The sequence below is a fragment of the Aphelocoma coerulescens genome, unplaced genomic scaffold (assembly GCF_041296385.1).
Source record: "Aphelocoma coerulescens isolate FSJ_1873_10779 unplaced genomic scaffold, UR_Acoe_1.0 HiC_scaffold_56, whole genome shotgun sequence".
NCBI lineage: Eukaryota > Metazoa > Chordata > Aves > Passeriformes > Corvidae > Aphelocoma > Aphelocoma coerulescens.
In genome coordinates, this window is record NW_027183905.1 from 1,257,949 (window position 1) to 1,280,417 (window position 22,469).

Sequence of the window (22,469 nt, forward strand, 5' to 3'; positions counted from 1 at the left end):
CAGCTGTCAGAGGATGAGCACCCACAGGCACTGAGGGGGCTGCAGGAGAGGCACAAGAAGCCCCTGCAGCACTTGGCCAGAAAGGCTCAGCAGGGGAATGCAAGAAGGGATGAGCAAAAGGCCAAGGTGAAGGCAAAGGCCATGGCAGAGTTTCTACAGCCCCCCAGGGATGAACCGCAGGGCCCAAGGGGGCCCCAGCACCCAGGGGACGGCGGCGGCCACAAGCACCTGGCACAGGCATTGCCCTCCTCGGCACGGCAGAGCCCACCCAAACAGCCCCTGGCAAGGAATCAGGGGTCCATCTGCAGGCCAGAAGGACACTGCAAGCACAGACAGCAGCACCCTCAGCACCAGCAAGTCCACCCCACATGGACATGGATTGTCAGGGCTGGCAGAGCTCCCAGCAGACCAGGGACCCACCGCACCAGAGCCCTTGAGAACATTCAGGGCGCGTCTGGATCGAGACGAGGCCGCTCCTGATGGACACAGGGGCCTCTCGATCCACTCCGAATCTGATACCTAAGGGGGGAAATTGTCAAGAAGTTCCTTGATTATTCAGGGAATAAGTGGGAAAGATGAGCAGGGGTGTTTTATTCAACCACTATCAGTAGATGTGGGGGATGGGTTTGAAGCGCATCAATTTCTGTTTGTTCCTAATTGTGATTATAATTTACTGGGAAGGCATTTGGTGGCTGAAGTGGGAATGCAAATTCATATTGTCAAAGGAGATACAGAGGCTAATGCTGCTGGACCTTTGTGTCAAATGTGTTCGAAGGCCTCTGCTGAAGGGAACCCAGAAGTGTGGGCAGCCCCAGGGAAATAGGGAAAATCAGATATGGAGCCTCTCCAAATTCCTCTGAAGCATCCAGGACAAGTGGTGTCTAAAAGCAATACCCTGTTCCAAGGGAGGCAAGGAAGGGGTTACAGCCTCTTACTGAGTCCCTGCTGCTAAAGGCAGCGCTTCTGGAGCCAGGCATCTCTCCCTACAACTCTCCTCTCCTGCCAGGCAAGAAACCCCATCATGGACACCAGAAGGAAAGCACAATTGTCAAGGCTTCAAAAGCAGATTAACTGAGCCTCCTGCCCTGGCCCTCCCAGACAGGGAAAAACCATTTGAATTGCATGTGGATGTTAATCAGGGCCATGCCAAAGGAATTCCTGGGCTCAAATGTTTCACCCAGTGGCCAGAGAGTGGCCTCATTGTCTGCAGAATTGTGCAGCCCCGGCTTTAATGGGAACTGAGGCCTGAAAACTGACAGCAGCAGAATCTCTGTTCAAGCCTGGCATCAAGGTAAAGCTTTGTTAACCAAAGGAGCCTCTAAATGGATGAGCAGCGCTGGGTTCTTACAGAATGAAACTTGTTGGATGGAACAGGAGGATTCAGAGTTGAGGACAGGGCAAGGGTTGAACCCAGCCTCCTGTTTGAACGGCCCTGGACACGGGGCTGGCAAGAAACCCATGGCTGCAGTCAAGTGACAGAGCTCCAGAGCCGGCCTAGGAGAGATTGACCAGACATTCCCTGGCCTGAGGGAGAAAAGGTGTTTAGGGATGGGTCTGCAAGGGCAGCAGAAGGGAAAAGAGTGACAAGACACGCTGCTCTTAAGGAAAGGGAAGGAGACAAAGCGCAGCTCAGCGCCCGCATGCTCAGCTCAAAGGGCCGAGCTGGGGGTGCCTGGAAGAGCCTGGCACTGAAATGCCCTGAGCAGGAAGGCTTCAATATCTTCTGCTAACAGCATGGCAGCTCACAGCGGGGCAGAAGCATTTCCAACTGCTTCAGCAATCCCTGCATCAGTTCTTAAGGCATGTTTGGAACAAACAATTCCAAGAGATGGGATTGTGGAAGCAATAGACTCAGACAGGGGAACTCATTTTACAGGAAAGATCCTTCAGGCTGTTCTGGCTGCTTTAGGAACACAGTGGGACCTCCAAACGCCCTGGCACCCCCAGAGTTCGGGTCGGGTGGAAAGAATGAATGGGGAAATAAAGAAACACCTTCTGAAGCTGCTGAGAGAAACCAAGATGCCACGGGTACGGCTGCTGCTATTGGCTTTGGCAAGAAGAAGAGCCAGACCCAGGGCAGATATTCAATTATCTCCCCTGGAACTGATGTTTCAATTCCTCACCCTGCTCATTCTCGACTTAGTGGGGGTGGAGATCAGGGATGTCTGTTTCAAGCAGTCTGTGGCCAGAATCCTGTCTCTTGTGAAATCTCTTCCACAGGAAGCTCGGCTGGCACAGACCCTGCCTGGGGACTTTAAGGGATGTTACACCACTCAACAGAGATGAGCTTAACATCTCAACAGACTGGGAATAGCGCAAAAGATACCCAAAAAGATAACGCCCATCAACAGAACATCAACGCCCATCAGCAAACATCAAGGAACAGCTACCCCAGACACTGCCTCGGCACAGCTGGAGACCCCTGCTCTGGAAAAGGCTGAGAAGGAAATCAAGGAGTGTGGACCTAATGAACATCAGAGGCCAAGCAATCCGGGGCCAATAGGAAACCAAATACTAAGAACTACCCAACTTGGAACCAATGAACATTAAACCTACGGATTTCGATGGGTTTAGACTGCATAAAGTTGAGGAAAAATAGACTAAAACTCGTGTGCCATGGAATGATTTTCTCTGCACACCCGGGCTATGTGTGGATGAAATGATTTCTGTTGCACATCCTGGCCACAATAAATAATGCCTTGATCCTCTAACACTAAAAAGGTCGTTGGAGAGTTGTTCTTCCTGCAGTTTCTGTGACAGGATTACACCATTAGAATGTTTTTTCTTAATAATCCTACTTTGATATTGTCAGTTGGGTTTGGGCCAAAGATGTGAGAGTCAATTTTTAGTCTGAGGAGAAGAACCAAAAATCTTTATTGCTTTCGGGCATCTTTGTGTATGTGTGTGCGTGTCTGTTAGTGATGGCAGAATTTTGGAATGGGTTTTTCAATGTTCACCTGTAGGGTGCATTTTGCAAAACTGGAAGAGCATTAAAACTGACCCTTTTCCTCATAAACAGTTTAAAAATATTTTTTAAAAAAGGGAAAAAAAAAAAGCCGCTTTTGGGGGGGCCCATAGATGAGCCACCTGATGGTTGCCCTGGAGGAGAAGCTTCCTTCCAGGCAGCCAGCAGAGGAGCTTTAGAAATGCAAATTAACTCTGCTGGGGGAAGTGTGCACAATGTCCCAGGCTCTCCTTGCCTGCCAGAGGAATTGGGCTGATTCCCTCTGCCCCTCACCCCAAGCTCTGCCTCCCTGCACAGACGGAATTTGCATCGCTAAAGGCAGAGCCCACACTGAGCATCTCGGACTCTGCAACAGAAATCCCTGAAGCTGCAAAGGAAAACAGCAAACGGAGAATGTTGGGAGAACTTCACTCACAAAAGCGAGGGGGAATCATCCCTCTTCCCACTCCAACATCTGCTGGCACTGTCTGGGTTATACAGGGTGCGTTTGACCACTGGGCTGCTTTTGCTGCCACAAGTTCAGCGAAATCACTTGGGAATCCAAGGATGTGATGATTTAATCAGAGAAAAGCGGTCAATTGATGCATCCCTGGCATTTTTGGGAGCGCCCAAAAATGGGGAAAAGATGAACGGCCACCAGAACAAATCCTACAACACCATGGAGCAGCCCCTGGGAACCCGAACAAATTCATACCAGGTGCCAGAGAACCCATTGATCATTTCAATGCATCATTAGATTACAAGCTGTCCTCCAAATCATAACCAAGCCCACAGCTCCAGCTCCTGACCTTCTCACCCACCAATCCACTCCCATGAGCAACGCCACATTTCACCCTGGGATGGCATCAGATCCTCTTTCAGCAGAAGGACCAGGAGGTTGGGGAAAATTAAATGACTCAAACTGCTCTTGGCAAAGAGATGGCCAAGGAAAAGTGGGGAAACAGAGAACAGAGGAAACAAAGACTTAACAGAGCCATGAATATCGGATGTTCTACAAAGTGGGGGTGCACATTAAGGGGCACATGCAGCAGGCGGATCGGGAAGTCTGTACCTTCCAAGGACCTCAGCCAAGGGGGAAAGGGACACGGAGATGCGGCCGGGGAAATCGGCATAAAAAGGAGGCTGCGTCCTCCAACACTTGGACAGAGCCCACGGGAAATGCCCCGTGGCCTCTCCCTTGGTCCAGGAATAAAGTTCCTTTTACAGGACTCCTCCGGCTCCTCTGGGGACACAAACCTCTGGCCACGGGAACTTTCCCGCACACTCCCGCCGACGGGGCAGCCACCTCTGTCCTACCCACAGCAGCCGGGACGAGCCAGCGCTGCTCCGGCACCGGCTCCTGCCGAGGCAGCAGCGGCAAGGAGAGCGCGGGCAGCCGCTCCCGCAGCGCCCTCACGCCAGGGCGAACACGGCGCCCACACGGCACAACGAACCCGCCCCAGCCCCCTGCCGCCCCCTCCGCCCGCAGCCAGCCCCGAGCCCCGCCAGAACCGAGCGCGGCTCCCACCTGCGCTGGGGCCGCCTCCGAGCTCCGCCGCCGCCTCACCGGGCTCCGGCCGCCGCCGCCGCTCCCGGGCCCGCACAGACGCTCCGCCAATGGCGCCTCTGCTGCGCCACGGCCGCCCTGCCGGCGGCTCCGGGCCCGGGCCGCTCCCCGCTCCGACCAATCAGCGCGCCAGAACCACGACTGACGGCAGCACCGCCCAATCGCAGCGAGGGGCGGGCTCTGCACACGGCCCAGCCTCGCCCCGCGCTCCCAGCGCCCCCCGGGCTGCGTGAGGGGAAAGCCGCAGCTGAGGAACAGCCCTGGAACGGGCCCGGCCCGAGCCGCCATTCAGCTGAGAAGGGAAACAAAGCTCTCCGCTGCTCCCGGCCCGACTTGCCCAGCCCTGCGTGTTGGCTGCCTCCGGCTCCTTGGGAAGCCCTGCAGCCTCGCTACTCCCGCCCCTAATTCGGAGCATCAGTGCATGGCTTTGATTTCGTTGTTCAGGCTTGGCTATGGGCTGTCCTTGTCTGCTGCATTTTCTGGGTTCCTCTTGGATGCTTTTGTGATTGATGGAGGCAGACAAAGAGGTTTAATCAAATTAGAGAATTTATTAATTACAGCAAGCAAGGCATAAGCAAAATCAGCGCTGGGCGACAGGGGAGTCCCCGCTCCACCGAATTGCCGCAGGGGTTTGCAAATTTCAGTCCTTCTTTTATGCAGGATCGTTTCCTGTTAACTCTTCTTTAAGGGAGTACTCTGCGCATGTGTGAACTTGTTGCTAGGGGGTCGTTTTCTGCCTTCTGGTGGTCGATGGCTGAAGGCTAGTAGTCTTCTTCAAGTGCCCTCTGGGTGACCTTTTCCATATTTGGTCAGTTAGTATCCCCTGCTTTTCTTCCTGGAGCTTAAACAATAGTACACTTACAGCACTTACAACCTTTACATATAGATTTGTTAAGACATTTCCTGTTATGTACGTTGTGGCCTGTGTCAGCTCTTTTCAATGAACAAAATACCCTCATTTATTACAATCCCCCCTTTTTCTCTTGTTCATTTTTGTTCATTGAATCTTTTTAGCTCCTGTTTAGCTAATTCTAACATTTCTTCTTCATGATTTTCTGATATCTGCTGGTATTTAGCCCTAAGGAGCATTAAATGTGCTACTTCTAAGCGCCCTTTTACTATGGAGATCAACTTATTAAGTATACACGGCCCAAATGTGAGTCCTAGGACTAACAGAATTAGAGGCCCTGCGATGGTAGATAACAAAGTGGTTAACCAGGGTGAATGGTTAAACCAGGATTCATACCAGCTCTGTTGTGCCTCTCTTTCTCTTTTCCGTTGTTCTAGCCGTTTTCTTAGTTCAGTCATGGTGTCTATCACTACCCCAGTGTGGTCTGCGTAGACACAGCATTCTTCTTTGAGTGCTACACACAGTCCTCCCTGCTGAAGGAATAATAAGTCTAAACCCCTCCTATTTTGTAGGACTACTTCTGATAGAGATCTTACTGATTTTACTAGGCCATCAATTGCTTGTTCTATTCAGCTTAGATCTTCATCTACTGAGACCCTTAGTGCTCTTAACTCTTTTTGCTGGGTGACTAAGGATGCTATTCCAGTTCCTGCCCCAACTCCTCCTATAGTGAGAAGGGTTGCTATGGTTAATGCAGTAAAAGGTTCTCTTTTTACTAGGTGATGATCTGCTGTGGTGTGTTGTTGGTACATGTATTCACTAGGATGATACGTGATTCGAGGTATGATGGACACTTGAATACAATAATCGTGGGTGTAATGAAATAGTTTGAGCGAAAGGCAGGGTGTGATTCCTATATTGTTACACACCCATTTAGTATTTGCGGCTGGGAGCAACCAATCTGCAGGTTTTTCATCTTCTTTAGGTGATATCTTTACCTCACACAAATGTTCTTTATGTTTTGGAATGTTTCCTATACATCTTCCTTTCCCAGTTACTTGAGACAAAGTCAGTCCTTGAATTGATTCTTTTCTCTGTTTCCAAAGACATTGTGCTGGGTTTGTGCCGTTAATTCTTCTAGCCTTTGCAGTCACACCTATTCCTTCATAAAAAGGCGGCCTGATGTTGTAACATAACCAGCATTCCTTAGTTAGCTCTGGATTGGTCTTATTTATTACACCATAACTAGCTTGCATGATCTTCCATAGAGCACTATATTCTAAATTTGTTTTAACATCAGTTGGATTCTCGCTCTGGGGAGTAATTGTTATACTACCAACCTGCTGAGTTTTGTTTATATTGCCTATTTCCTCTAGTTCCCCTAGACCCTGGTTTGGTCCAACTAGTTCTGGATCAGGGGGTGCGTGTTCTTTCTTAATCATTATTAGGTTTCCTCTATCTTTCCCGGGTTCCCAGTGTCTGATTCCCCAGATTTTCCCCAGTAACCAATCCGGATTAGTGGGTTGCATTATATTTATATATATAAAGGAACAGGTCCCCATATATGTCGTCTCTCCAGAAGGTCCTCTTCGTGGCTTAGTGCACCCTACGGGCCCGAACCCAGCTTTCAGAAATTTGTCTGGTCCCCCTCCCGGGATCCAGTCGGAGGCTATTGTCTCGCACCCCCAATATCCACAGAAATATTCTCCTGGATAATTACAGTATGATTTCCCTCGATTAGCGGTTGGACACATATAAAATCCTGTTAGGTTTAGTTCTTTTCCACAGTGTTCAATAGCTGTTAGATCACATAATCCCGCTCGAAAACTTGGTGCCCCTACAGTGGTATTTGTTTGTAGTATCCTATTATCACTTAACCTAACTAATGACCATTTAAAGGGTTCGTGTGGAAAGTGTGTCTCTTCTAAAGTCTCAACCCCGTTCAATTTAATTAAGCAAAGCATGATTAGTAGAAAAATATTACGCTGGGCTAAATGGTGGAGTCGATTTATGGTAATAGTTATTTGGTTACTATAGTTTGGTGGTGTCTTTCCCCCTTTCACATGTCGCGGGTCACACTGAGGCTTTCTAGTCCCACTCCTGAGGCAGTTCTGCAAGCATTGCTCTAGTATCCCAATACAGGGGTTCTTTCCTCCACAGCTTTTTACTCCTCTGCCTCGCTCGTCGACCCGGTTGCTTCGGGCCACGAGGGGTACCATCTTCTCGGCAGCAGGAGTATTTTTCAGGAGGTCCTTGGGATCGAGCCTGTCGGGTTTCTTGCCTCTTAATGTAGGAGTTCCGATTACGGTTCTTAACTTCTGGAGTGTTACACTGGACTCCCCTCAGGCGTTTGCGACAAATGCTGTCACAGATGTCAGCTACAAAGGGGGCCGGTAAGTTAAAGTTGTAACAATAATAATGGGGATTAATTCCCTTAAATACTATTTCCCACCATTCACTTGACCCCTTTTTTAGAATTCCTCGTGATACTGCATGTGCTAGAGCCCAATTAGTAAATTGACCTTGAAGCTTCCGGCAGGGGATGCAAACTCCTCTGGGGGGAGTTCCCCTTTCACAATGACTCCACCACTTTTCCCTGCATACTATACATATATAACAAACAAAAGGATAACATCTACAATTAGAATTCCCACACCTTATTCTAACATCATTTTTAAAAATTAGTCCTTCATCTGTATACAGAGGATTGGGTAAATACTCGATTTTGTATTTGCTCATTTACATTCTTTTCTTTGAATTTTCAATTTTAAGTCTCCAGGAGGACTGGTTACTTGCCACTGGGGGGATGGCTTTTCCACAGGTCCTTTAATTCTGCTTGCATGCGTCCATCCTCTTTCAGCTGTTCTTATTGCTGTTTCTGTAGTAAGTAGAACAAGATAAGGTCCCTCCCATTGTGGGGTTAATGAGGTTTCTTTCCATGGTTTGATTAATACCCAATCTCCTGGTTGAATTCGATGTAGTTTAAGTTCTAGCGGGGGCCTTTGAGTTATCATGCCCTTTTTCCATAATTCTTCTCTATATCTCATTAAGGTAATAATGTAATGATTCATGTTTTGGTCTCTTAGATTTGGGTGATCTTGAGGTTCCCCCATATTATAAGGCATTCCATACAGCATCTCAAAAGGGGAGATTCCCATGTCAGATCTTGGTTGAGTCCGTATGTTTAACAAAGCTAATGGTAGACATTTCACCCACGACAACTTGGTTTCAAGCATAAGCTTTGTCAATTGCTTCTTTATTTCTCCATTCATTCTTTCTACTCGTCCTGAACTTTGGGGATGCCAGGGGGTATGATATTCCCACTTTATTCCCATAATTCCCATTACTTCTTTGATGATTTTAGATACAAAGTGGGGTCCTCGGTCGGAGTCAATAGTCTCAATTATTCCATATCTAGGGATAATATTTTCTAATAGAACTCTGACCACTGTCTGTGCTGTTGCCCTTGCTGTGGGAAATGCTTCGACAAAATGCGTTAGATGGTCTACTATAACTAATAAGTATTTACTTCTTCCTACTTTGGGCAATTCGGTGAAATCTAGTTGTATGTTAGCAAAGGGCCTGTGTGCTAGTGGTCTCCCTCCCAATGGGCGTTCTCTTAAATAAGCCTTATTCACTTTAAGGCAAGTTATGCAGCCTTTAACAATTTGTTTTGCCAAATTATATATTCCAATACACATATACTTAGCGGCAAACTGGTCTGCTAGTGCTTGTGTTCCCCAATGAGTTTGGCTATGTATCCTTTGTAAAATTTCCACTGCTATTGATTTAGGTAGTACTACTCTTCCATCTGGGAGTTTCCATTCTCCTTCTGAATTTTCTTTTAGCCCCATTTGTGATAGTTTCTCTTTTTCTTGTTCTGTAAAACTATAAATGCACCTAGTTTTATTGGGGAATTTCTCCTTTGGTTGGTTCTTATCCTGAACTTGTCGTATAACCAAAAGTGCTGCCCTTTTTGCTTCTTGGTCTGCTGCGTTATTACCTCTACTTCTAAAATCTATTCCTTTCTGGTGACCTCTGAGATGTATTACAGCAATTCTTCTAGGCTCCCGTAAGGCCTGGAGTAGCTGTCTTATTAGCTCCTGATGGACTAAGTCTTTCCCTTGAGAGTTTATTAACCCTCGTTCTTCCCATATTTTCCCAAATGTATGTACCACTCCATATGCATATTTGGAGTCTGTATATATTGTCCCTGTTTTATTTTTCAGCAATCTCAGAGCTCGTAAGACTGCATACAATTCACAAGCTTGAGCTGACCAGGATCTACTTAGAGGTCCTGACTCTAAGACTTCTGACCCTTCCTCTTTAATGATTGCATAGCCAGATACTCTCTTTCCCTCTATTACCCGAGATGATCCGTCTACAAACAGCCTCTCCCCTTCTTCTAATTCTTCTTCTTCTAAGTCCGGTCGGATTTTGGTTTGTTCTTCTATAGTTAACATGCAATCATGGGCTAATTTATTCTCATTTGGTTCTCCGTATAAGAACTGGGCCGGATTTTGTAGTGTAGTGACCTCTAGTGTTAGCTTTGGGGAATCTAATAAGATCCCTTCATACTTTAAAAGTCTCGAATCTGTTATCCATTTTTCAGCTTTTTGTTGCAATATTCCCCTAATGTTATGTGGAGATAATACCTTGAGTTCCCCATTAAAAGTTATTTTACGTGCTTCTTCTACTAAGAGAGCACAGGCTACCACTGCCTGTAGGCATGTAGGCCATCCCTTGCTTACTGGATCTAATAGCTTTGACAAGTATCCTACCGGTTTCTTTCTCCCAGCCCAATCTTGAGTTAATACTCCATATGCTGTCCCATTTTCAATGTTTACAAATAGATAAAATGGTCTTTTTAAATCAGGTAAACTTAGTACTGGAGCATTAATTAAATCCTGTTGCAGTTGTTCTAAATTCCTCTCATCCTCTCTGCTCCATTTCAATAACCCATCATGACTGAGCTTGTTATACAGAAATTTGACCTTGGTACTATAATTATCAATCCATTGTCTACAGTAGCCTACTAATCCTAGCAATTGCCTTACTTGTCTCTTGCTCCTTGGTGGTGGGAGTGAGAGGATTCCTTTCACTCTTTCGGGGTCTATTTTCTTCTCTCCTTTACTCAAATAATGGCCTAAATATTTTACTTCTTCTTCTACAAACTGTAATTTTGCCTTTGATACTTTTAGTCCCTTCAAGCTTAGAAAGTTTAACAGTTTAATGCTCTCCTCCCGAACTTCTTCTTCTTTTCTTCCTGCAATCAGGAGGTCATCCACATACTGAATCAAAGTAATGTTTTCTCTTGTTTGATATTCTTGGAGGATTTGTTCTAATGCTTGTCCAAATAAATTTGGTGATTCTGTGAACCCTTGTGGCAGCACGGTCCACCGCAACTGTTGTCGCCTATGAGTATCTGGGTCCTCCCATTCAAAGGCAAAATAATCTCTACTATTTTCGTCTAAGGGGCAGGCCCAAAATGCATCTTTTAGATCAATTACACTATACCAGTGATTTTCTGGCCCTAGTCTACTTAATAGGGTGTATGGGTTAGCAACCACCGGGAACCGGGCCACTGTCCTCTTATTAATTTCTCTTAAATCATGCACTAATCGATAGGATCCATCTGGTTTCTTTACTGGTAAAATGGGTGTATTAAAAGGGGACATACAGGGCTCTAGGAGTCCCTTGCTTATTAGTCTGTCTATTTCAGGCTTTAGTCCTCGTTTCCCTTCTGGGGATATGGGATACTGCTTGATCCTTATTGGAATTTCTGGATCTTTTATGGTTACGGAGAAGGGCGGAATGTTCAGTTGGCCCACACTGTCAGGTGTGTACCATACCTCAGGGTTAATCTCCTTTTCATCCTCTACTCTAAGGGGGCATAGTTTGATTCTCAATTCTTTATTAATTACCTCTAGGTTTATTCCCAGTTCTACTATGAGATCTCTACCCATGAGGTTATACTCTGCTTCTGGTGCCAACAAAAGGCTTCCTATTCCTATTTTTGATTCGGTTTCTATTAGGACATCTTTAATAACAGGGACCTCAAAAGGTTCACCCTTGGCACCCACTACAAGGGCGGTGTCTCGGGAGACTTTACACCCAGATGGTAAAACTTGGATAGTTGATCTTTCTGCTCCCGTATCTACCAGGAATTCAAATTCCTGGCATTGGGGACCGACTTTTATTTTTATCAAGGGCTCTGGATGTTTCTTGGTCCCCAGTAAGTAGAGCCCCTGACCCCTCTAATCTTCTTTAAACATCTTTTCATCTCTTATCCTCTTTCTGCAATCCCTTCTGATGTGTCCCTTCTCCCCACAATAAAAACATACGACTGCTTCCCTCCTTTCTACCCTCTGATTTCCCTCTGTGTTCCTAGGGGCCTTTCTGGGCATCTGCCCCATTCGGCGGGGAGAGTCTTGTTTTCTGCTTTCCCTTACTGCTGCCACCATCATTCTGACTTGTCTCTTGTGATTCTCTTCATCCCTCCTGACATACACTTTCTGTGCTTCCCTCAACAATTCATCTAATCCTCTCTCCTGCCAATTTTCTAGTTTTTCTAGCTTCTTCCTGATGTCATCCCATGATTTGGCTACAAATTGAGTTTTCAGAAGTGCCTGACCCAACTGTGTATCTGGGTCCAGGCCTGAATACAGCTGTAGATTCTTTCTTACTCTTTCTAGCCAATCTGTTGGAGTTTCCTCCTTTCTCTGCCTCTCATTAAAGGCCTTATTTATGTTTTGTCCTCTTGGTACTGCCTCTCGGACCCCTTGTATAACTATTGTCCTTAAGTCCTGCATATGAGTTCTGTGTGCTGGATCCTGATGATCCCAATTAGGGTTTTGTAAAGGCCATTTGATATCTGCCTGTGGGCCCTGAGCATGTTGGGCATCCCAAATTCGCATTCCCGCTCGCCTAATCATGTTCTTTTCTTCTGCAGTAAAAAGAATATTTAGAATTGACTGCAGCTCATCCCAGGTGTATATATTAGGGCCTAAAAATTGATCTAGCTTCTCTGCAACTCCCAGGGGGTCTTCTAATAGGTTCCCCATTTCCTTCTTAAAGTCCCGCACATCTCCAGAGCTAAGGGGAACTGAAATAAAGCCAATTCCTGGTTGGGGTCCCCCCATAGGCATTTCTCTTAATGGATAAAGGTTATGACGTCTAGCTCTGCTCCTTGTCATTGGTCCCTCCCGTTCAGGTTCAGGATTCCCTTCTTTTTCCTCTAGGGGCTGCTCAGGGAGTGGGAGTGGGGGTGCCTGTGGGGCCTGCGGAGGTATATAGGGGGGTGGAATCATCGGAACTTCCTCTTTCTTTTTATCTTTTCTTCTTACCCCTGAGTCTTCAGATTTTTCCTTTAAAGTAAACAGGAGTACCCCAGGGGTCTCTATCCATATTTTTGCATATTCACTCTCTTCTCGACTAAAAGGAGTTTTGGTTTTTACCCATAAATTCAAATCCTGTCTCACCCAGTCCTCGTAGGACCCAAACATAGGCCAAAATACGTTTCGTGATATCTGCTTTCCTCCCCAGACCTCTATGCAATAATAAATCATCTTGGCCTTATCTTTATTCTGTGTACTCGAATAATGCCTCCAATTATTCAATAAAAGCCCTAACGGACTATCCTCAGGTACTGGGGGAAACCTTATGGAACTAGAGGGCTTGCTTTTCCCCTGTCCCATCCTCTGGAGTGCCTTCGGGCGTTCTGTGTGTGGAATCACTCGCTTCCCCTGGTTCGTGGCCCACGCCCTCGCGGGCAATGGGAGCCGCACTACTGAGGGTCCACACTCGCTTGGGGAGTCCGGCTGCCGGCCCCCCTCTCACACACCACACTCGCCACACTCCAGGATACCCGACCCCGACCGAACGGATCCCTTTTCCGCAAATACTCACGCTTCCAGCGTCTTCGTCCGGACCTCTGTGCACAAAGTTTATGGGGTCGACCGGTTCCCTTTGCTTAATGCCTTGAGTTTAGGTTCGTCGGTGGGAGCGAGGTAAAGACTGAAGATACCGAGGCCACCAGAGGTGGGGCGCCTCCCCGATATCTCTGTCTTACCGTACCATTCCCATCCGAGTCACGGCACCAAATTGTGATTGATGGAGGCAGACAAAGAGGTTTAATCAAATTAGAGAATTTATTAATTACAGCAAGCAAGGCATAAGCAAAATCAGCGCTGGGCGACAGGGGAGTCCCCGCTCCACCGAATTGCCGCAGGGGTTTGCAAATTTCAGTCCTTCTTTTATGCAGGATCGTTTCCTGTTAACTCTTCTTTAAGGGAGTACTCTGCGCATGTGTGAACTTGTTGCTAGGGGGTCGTTTTCTGCCTTCTGGTGGTCGATGGCTGAAGGCTAGTAGTCTTCTTCAGGTGCCCTCTGGGTGACCTTTTCCATATTTGGTCAGTTAGTATCCCCTGCTTTTCTTCCTGGAGCTTAAACAATAGTACACTTACAGCACTTACAACCTTTACATATAGATTTGTTAAGACATTTCCTGTTATGTACGTTGTGGCCTGTGTCAGCTCTTTTCAATGAACAAAATACCCTCATTTATTACACTTTGAGCAACAGGCTGTGCCCCGGGAGGATCCTTTGTGCTCCTTTGTGACAGAGGAGAACCTTCCAGGTGGTTCTTGCGGGAGCTGCTGCTGTGATGTCACGGGAACGCTGCCGCGTCCTCGCTGCGTTCCCGTTGCTGTGGGCACGGAGCCCTCAGTGTCCAGAGCGGCTCTGGGCGCCCGCTGGTTGCCGGAGGATCCTCCTGCCCGAGGCATTCTCAGCAGCCAGCCCAGCCCCTGCCGGGTGTCCTTCTGTGCTTGCAGGGGTACAGTCTGCCACGTGTGCAGCACGGCCAAAATGATCCAGCAAGCGGTTGCTGCAGTTTGCACTCTGTACTCTGTGGCTTATTCGGGGTATTTTTTAGCCCACTTGGCACGTAAGTCGAGGTTTTCCCTGGGTGCAGCGTCGGTGCCTTCGGGCTTGCTGTGTGCTTTCTGTTCTCCCACTGGAACTGAGCTGCCTTTGTAACCAAATTGCCATTAAGACACCGTTGGTTTGGGAGAGCTCCTGCCAGCAGCTGCAGCTGAAAAAGGGGGTGTCTGCAGCCAGCGGGGCGTGCACAGCATTTGCAATGGAGCCGGGGGGGTTCTGTTCCCTCAAGCGCAGAGTCTGTGCCAGCGGAGCCTGGAACTCCCTGCGTTGGCTGCTGCAGCCAAGGGCTGACACAGCCCAGGATTCTGTGCTGTTCTCTTGCTTGCTGTGCGAAGGGACTGTGGCTCCTGGAGGGATGTTGTGGAAGCAAAATGCTCTCTCGGGGTGTCCTTGCTCCGTGGGAGTTCCCACCACGGGCAGGTTTTTCCTAACAGCATCTGGTTCGTGTTGCCTGTCCCATTGCAGGGCACCTCACGCGTGGATCCCGAGCAGCTCCTCCTTCGGTGAGTGGGAAAGGAACCTTTGGTGGTCGGAATTGTGCAGAGAGTTGTGAGCTTGGCGTGTGGCAGTCGAGCGCCAGCCTGGGAGGCTGAAGGAAAGTTCCTGCCAGTGTCTTTGCAGCAGCAGCAGCAGCAAAGGGATCCCTGGCACTTTTCTCCTTCTCTGCTGAAGAGCTTTTGAAGAGCTGCAGGTCTGGTTTTGCAGGCAGAAGATTGCTTGCTGGCTTTAGCCATGGTGGAATATGGAATGCCCAGCAATAAGTGGCAATGTCGACTTTAGCCCCTTCCTAGTTTGAACATCTCCAAATCCCATTTCTGCTTAGTGCAGCTGGATGTGTAGCTGAGGATAAATAAGGCAATAACTGAGATAGAACTTCCCGTCCCTCACGCTACCATCTGTCCACAGGGCACAAAAGCAGCATCAGCTCCTCCTCTGGCTCCCTGTGCTTCCAAAGAGGAGGCCAAAGAGGAGGAAGACAGCAGTGAACTTCCCGCTGTTCTGGGGGATGATGGTGAACTTCCCTCTGTCCCGGGAGATGAGGGCAAACATCCCACGGTTTGGGAATACAACAGTGAAGCTCCTGTGGTGTGGGGCGAGGATGGTGGACATCACCCAGTGTGGGACGAGGACAGCGAGGCTCCAGTGCCATGGGACAAGGACGACGGACATCTCCCAGCGTGGGACGAGGACAGAGGACATCCTGGGACTTGGGAAGAGGAGGCTGCAATTCTCCCGGCATGGGAAGAGGACAGCAAACGTGCCGTGGCTTGGAAAGAAGACCAGGAACCTGCTGCATTTTGGGAAGAGGACGGGGATCCTCCCTCTGGTTGGGAAGAGGACACTGAACCTCCCTCTGCTGCGGGATCCTGGGCTGAACATTCTGACAGCAGCACAGCCCTGCAGCCAGAGGGCAGAGAGGAGTGGTGCCTGATGCAGCTGAGTACGTCTGCTGTGCTGCTGTGTGCCAGAGCAGGGTGCTGCGTGTGTGTCTCAGCATCAGCTGCACCCAGGCTTGCTGTGCAGCTGAATGTCACAGAGTCATTTATTGTCCTTGCCCAGCTGAGAGCAAGGGGCTCCCGGCCCCAGGGAGTGGGGCTGCATTTTGGCCCTGCTGCAAGGCGGGGTCTCCATCTGGGAGGGAGCGTCTTCCATGTGGTTTCTTTCAGGGAGCACCGTGAGCGTGGGGGAGCCTGCCGAGAAATACCTGGAACTGGAGCAGGTTGGCCAAGGGTAAGTGCCCGGCAGTTACTTCTGCACAAGCAGGGGCCAGGTATTTGCTGGTGCAGGATCAAGTGAGAAGCCAGGCAAGCTGCAAACAGCTTCAGACACTGGGCCACGATCCTGCTGTCTCTCAGTCCTGATCAGAATTGGTAACTGTGGTCAGAAGGCACCATCAGAGGCCCCTGAGGCCGGCAGTGTCCTGCCTGCAGCAAGGAGCAGGACCTAGAAGATCTTCTGTCCCTGGAATGTGATTGCCTGAAAGAGCAGCTCACCATCTGGTGACTGTCAGAAAACAGTTCTCAAGAAGATTCCTTTCAAATAGTTTGCTTCCAAAAATATCCACCGGTCAGGATTATCAACATAACAGTTTAGAAACAGAAACCAGAGATGAACTAATAAGTGCTCTTTTCAGCACAGGTAGTAAACCCTGTACATTCAGTAACAGACACAGAGCTGCTGCACTCGAGGGGAAAATGCATCAGCTGCCTGATGGCAGGGCCCTTGTGGATCCTGCAGCTCATAGGCAGGAAATGGAAAAGGATGAAATACATTCTTTTCCAGTTCTTTAGACACCTGCTCCCACCCTAGGTTTTGGACTAAAGTAATTCAGTGTGGACATTTGGGATTTGCTCCAGCCCTTTTCCTTCGTGTTGGGCCTCAGTTTTCTCTTGCACACCTTGTGTGGCACAGGGCTGGTGGCTGCTGTGCTGCTGTTTGAAGGGTCGATACACCCAGGTGTTTTGTAAACGCTGCAGGCAGCAGAGATCTCCTGTCTGGGCTGGCTTTCACTCCCAGGACCTAAAGCGCTGCTTCTTTCTTCTCTGCTGTTCTGTCTCCAGGGCTTTCGGAACCGTTTATAAAGGACTCGACAGGGCCACTGGAGGAGAGGTCAGTGTCACCACGCCCAGCACGTCGGGCAGCTCTCGAGGGCTTTCCCCTCTGCTGGGAGCTGTGGCTGCAGCTCTGGGGGGCCAGCAGAGCTTTCCTACACAGGCTGTTCCACTGAAAGCACAGCAGTGTCAGCCTGCAGAGCAGGGACAGACTTGAGCCTTCTGAAGTGCCCAAAGGAATGCAAGGAGGGCAGCGGTGTCTGTCAGAGCAGGACACGCTGGCTTGGTCTTCATATCTGAAAACATCAGTGCATCAGCTGGTGGAGGCTGAGGCCTAATTTATCTTCATCCCAGCCTTGGACAGAAACACTGTTTAGCAGTTTTTCCATCCTGTATTTCATCTTCAAAGGATACCTCATGACCTAATGAAGGAGCGATCCTGCTTGGGATCACTTTGGGGTTTTAGTCCTACTGCAGCTGTTCCCAGAGAGAGGGAGAGGAATGAGAAGATGGATGTGCAGAGCAAAGCTCTCTCCTAAACGCTGCAGCTGTGTTTGGGTCTGGTGTCAGTGACAGCCCGTGACAGGGATCATCTGAGCAATGTTTGTGCGTGTTTGCTCTGTTGTGCAATCCCAAACAGAGCAGTTGCGTTTGAAATCATGACCAAATCCCCCAGGATTGCTAAAGGGTTCCCGGCTGTTTTGCTCTGTTTTCACAGAACCAGAATTACTTCCTGCTTGCAAAATGTGTTTGAATGATAATGAGAGTGGTGGTAAACTAAGGCGGTTTGAGAAGACTGCAGGTGCAGAGAATGCTGTGAGAGCTTTGAGGCTGAGAGCTGAGGGCCCATTTCTGCAGAGCTTCCAAGGCCAAATGTCTCTGGCCCTGTGTCCTGTAAGCGGCCCCGCAGCGAGCAGAGAAATGGGCTGTGGGAATGTCACTTGCTGAGCCCGGGTGTCCCATCCCAAGGCAGTTTGGCACAGCCCGGCTCCGTCGCTCCACAAAGACTCGCTCTGTGTTTGCTGCGGCCTCCTGCCCCAGACTCCTGCAGTTCAAGGGCTGCAATGTCCTTTCAGGTGGCCATAAAGAAAATGCGTCTCAGAGGGCAGAACGGGGAAAGAGCTGTGAATGAGATCCTGGTCCTGAAGGACAAGAAGAACCCCAACATTGTCAGCTCTTTGGACAGGTGAGTGCTTCAGCTCTTATCCCGTGCACGGGCCCTGTGTTAATCTCTCCTGGCATCCGCAGTCTGTAGCCTGTTTTGAAAGAGCCTCACCCGGCCGTAGCTTCCCAAAACAACAGCCTGTCAGTTCACTCCCTCCGTGTGCTTTTGTTGCTTTGGTTTGGTTTTTCCTTCAAGCTGACCCAGTTTTCTGGGTCTTACAACAGGTGCTGATAGACCCTGGCAGACATTATTTCCCTTGGCTTCTCCTTCCCAACTCTTTTCCATTGCTGCAGATGCCAGGAAGACCAGGTTCTTGTTTCCAGAAACGCCTCATGTGCCCATTTTGCAATGGCCTTGCCTGTTTCTGAAGGGACTTTCTGCAAGGTTTTCCAAACACTTGACCACTTTTGTCCTAAGTGCTGCACGGCCTCCTGCCCTGGATAACTCTGGAAGTTGTGTTGCCTTGTTCTGGAGGGAATGGTGGAAGTGCTGAGTTCAGATGCTGAACCAGCTGGGGGCAAGTGTTGTGGTTCCACATTGATCTGGGCTGTTGCTAAACTGCATTTTTCACCTGCTTGCCATCTAAGGCCTCTCCTTTCCCACAGGCGTCTCCTTCTCCTTTAGACTGTGCAGATCCCAAGGACTGTGCAGCCTGGCAGGAATGTCTCTGCATCGGATTCTGTCCTCATTTACAAGTGACCTGGAAACAAAATTCCACTCGAGGCTTTTCCATCAGGGAATTGAGCAGTGCATGTTCATCTCCATGCCATTGTTTGCCTCTTCCAGCTTCCTTGTTGATGAAGATCTCTGGCTGGTGATGGAATACATGGATGGAGGAACTTTGCAGGACATTGTCAGACAGACACGCATGGCTGAAGGAGAGATGGCAGCTGTCAGTCGGGAGGTGAGGGATCCTGCTCGTGCTTCCCATGGCTTGGACACAATGCTCCTTCCAAGCAGGGCCTGAGAACAGGAGTGGCTCCATGCTCAGAGCTTTGTTTCTGTGTTGTTTTTATGAGCTGCAGAAGAAAGAGCCTCTGAAGTGAACGGCCTGCCAGTGTCACTGCACTTCCACTCTGCTCTTGTCCTCTTTCCTGCTGTTGTGGGACTCTCTGTCTTTTTTGATTTGATTTGCTGTTCTCAGCTTTGCCTTGAACCATTTGCCCAGAGCTTGTCTGCACTGCACTCCTGGCCTGGCACAGCAAAGCTGCTGCTGGCAGAATTCTAAACTGTCCTTTCTTGTGTGCTGTATTCCGGCCATGGATTTCCACCCTCGTGTTTCTTGCTCTCTCTCAGTGTCTGCAGGGCCTGGATTTCCTCCACTCAAACCGGGTGATCCACAGAGATCTGAAGAGCTCCAACATCCTTCTGGCAACGGACGGCTCTGTCAAGCTGGGTGGGTGTTCCTGGTCAGGCACGGCGCTCCCGGGCTGCGGGTGTGGGGCTGCTTCCCAGTGACGGCCAGAGCCCCACAAGTGCTGCTGGTGGCGGTGCCCGGCCCCTGCTGCCAGCTGAGAGCGGCTGCCCCATGCAGAGAGCTCAGGAGAGGAGCAGGGTGTCAGCAGTGGCTTTGCTCTGGGTGTGGCCCTTGCAGAGGGGCAGGAGTTGGAATCTGAAGCTTCAAGGGAATCACTAAAAGCCACTGCATGAAAGCTGAGGGTTCCTTTAAGGGTCCACTTCCATCTTGCCTTGGCTACAGCCCTGCGGACTTTTCCAGCTGGATTCAGCAGTGCATTCTCAGACTGAGAGTGGGCAATCTTTGTGCTTGGTTTCCTCATTCCAGCTGCCTTTGACAGTGTTTGTTTCTGTCCTCAGCTGATTTTGGCCTCTGCACTCAGCTGAGCCCTGAGCAGGAGCAGTGCAGCTCCATGGTGGGCACTGCTCACTGGATGGCCCCAGAGGTTGTGACCAGTTCTCCTTATGGCCCCAAGGTGGACATCTGGTCCTTGGGCATTGTGACCATCGAGATGGTGGAAGGAGAACCTCCTTACTTCGAGCACACGGCGGCCATGGTAAGAGGCAAATTTCCCAGAGTTTGCAGAGGCCTGTGAGCACAGAGGGACCCCGCCCTGGGAGGAGCAGCCGGAGGGCTCTGCCCATTGGGAAGGGAATTCCCAGAGGATTCGAGCCTGAGCACAGATGAATATTCTGCAGTCTCCAGAATTTGCTTTGAGTTTTAAGTTGTTGCAGCTCTTCTGTCTGTGAGGATGACCTGAAAACATGAAGCCAGAGCATCAGCTCTAATCTTGCAGAAAACCCCAGACCAACCCCAAAACCCACACCTAAACTCAACAAGTTTTCTGAAGGAGTTTCTGAAAGAGGTTCTGCGAGATGAACTCCCCCTGACTCTTCTCACTGGGAAACTTGTCTAAAACATGAAGATGATTGTTTAACATCCCCATAGTCTAACATATTTCTTTCCTAGCCCAAGCTACTTTCTCCATGTCACCAAGGCTGAGCTTTCAGCAACCCAAACCTCAGGTTCCTTGCCTGGCAGTTTCTGGGACGGAACATCTTGAATGCATTTACTTGAGTGTCAGTGGCACTGCAGGGATGCATTTGATGTAAGAATCCTTGGAAATACCACAGGCAGACTGCAGTGACTCTTGCAAATGGCCTGTAAAGCTGGTGTCCGTATTTGGAGAAGCAAAATGGGCTATTTCTGATGGAGGTTCCAAATAACAAAGTCAGCCAACGACATTGGCTCTCAAGGCAACATCATCTGGATGTTGGAATGGCTGTGGCTGCAGAAGCGTCTGGCTTTTTTGGTTGGCATAGAAGAATGAGCTCTGAGCAGCATCTCTGCCAGGGTGGAAGGTGTCCCTGGAGACTGGGGCTGAGAAACCGGGGTCACTGTGAGCACTCGTGGGTGTGAAGGAAGCTGGCAGAGCTTTTTCAGAAGTGTTTGCTTTTTGCGCAGGCTCGCTGTCTGATCCGGCAGAACGGGACCCCGCAGCTGCAGGAGCCCAGGCGCCTGTCGGCTCTGCTGCGGGACTTCCTGGAGTGCAGCCTGGAGCCAGACGAGGAGCAGCGCTGGTCTGCCCAGGAGCTGCTGCAGGTGGATGCGAAGCGGCTGCAGGGGAAAGAGCAGCGCGAGGGAGGGGTTTTCTCATGGGGCCCCCTCCAATAGTGTCCAGTCTCGCTGCTTTTCACATGCAAAGCCAGCAGAATCCTCGCCTGGTTTGGCTTGGCAGGGTCCTTTGCAGGTCATCTGGACCAGGTGCCCTGCAAGGAGCAGGGACATCTTCAAGCAGATCAGGTGGCCCCGAGCCCTGCCTGACCTGAGCCTGGATGTTTCCAGGGAGGAGGCACCTCCCACATCTCTGGGCACCCTCTGCCAGTGTTTCCCCACTCTTCTGATAAAAAAATTCTGCCTCAGATCTAATCTGAGCCTGCTTCCCTCTCCTGAGTTTCAAACCATTCCCCTTTGTCCTGTTGCAACAGAGCCTGTGAGGAGCTTGACTTGGGAAAGTAACAGTTGATTTCTTTCTTTTTCATCCTTTGGGCAGCACCCATTTTTATCATCAGCCAAGCCTCTCTCCAGCCTGAGCCCTCTGATCACTGCAGCAAAGCAATTGAAGGAACAGCGGAAGATGTGAAGCACCTGGGGACAGCTTTTCGTTATAGTAGTTAGGACAAGTGGATAGTTATGGTAGTTAGCACTGCTAGTTAGTTATGGTGGTTAGGACAGCCTGGTAGTTATGGCAGTTTTTTGAATAAAAGCTCTGTTAAACCTCAAGTCCCTTGACGTGACCCTTCCTTGTTCCCCCGTGTCTCAGCTGCCCGGAGCAATGCGAGGGGAGAGCGGGCCCAGCCTTGCCCAGAGCTGAGCCCCAGCAGAGCCCCGGCAGAGCCCAGAGCAGCCTCAGCATCGGCAGAGTCAGCCTGGAAGGAGGCGCCTGGAGCCTTCTCGACTGCAGCCGACTCTTGTTTACAAACCGCGTGGGGTGGGAAATGCCACTGGTTCTGCAAGAGGGCAGAGGGGGCCCGGGGAAGGCCCAAAGGCGAGGGACAAAACCCGCCCAGTGCTGGAGAAAAACCGCGCCTTTTTCCCCTCCCACGTCGGCCAAAACATTGAATCCTAAACCAAGTCAAAAGGGGCAGGGGAGGAGCCCAGGCCCTTCTGCCCCTGCAAACCAAAGCTTCCCTTGCACGGCTCTGAGCCCCGGCGCCGGTGGCCCCGCGGGCGTTGGTTTCTGTCGGGCTCGCTGCCGCCAGCCCAGGGCCAGCCCGGGACAGGGCGGGCGCTGGAGGCTGCGGGCGGGGAGATGCGATCCCGGGACACGCATTCGGTGGCACCTGCGAGCGCAAGCAGGGGAGGGGCTCCAGCAGTTACAGGGGGGAAGGAATAAGGTGAATGGGACTTAAACAAGCCAAGCCCGTGAATCTGCTTTAGATAGGGCCAGGGAGCTGTAGGTAGGAAGGAGTGAAAGAAACTATCACTTCCA

General features: G+C 49.8%; 1 protein-coding gene and 1 pseudogene across 1 annotated transcript; one reads left to right on the top strand and one right to left on the bottom strand.

Annotated features, from left to right (window-relative positions):
* The window catches only part of LOC138101859 (uncharacterized), a 678,931-nt pseudogene that overhangs the window by 185,088 nt on the left and 471,374 nt on the right, over positions 1–22,469 (bottom strand).
* Positions 15,404–21,620, top strand: LOC138101911 (serine/threonine-protein kinase PAK 3-like). The gene is made up of 7 exons (XM_068999661.1): positions 15,404–15,631; positions 17,933–18,042; positions 18,808–18,925; positions 19,318–19,417; positions 19,837–20,033; positions 20,942–21,079; positions 21,531–21,620. Exons 1-7 carry the CDS (start codon positions 15,404–15,406, stop codon positions 21,618–21,620), a joined length of 981 nt encoding a protein of 326 aa, XP_068855762.1.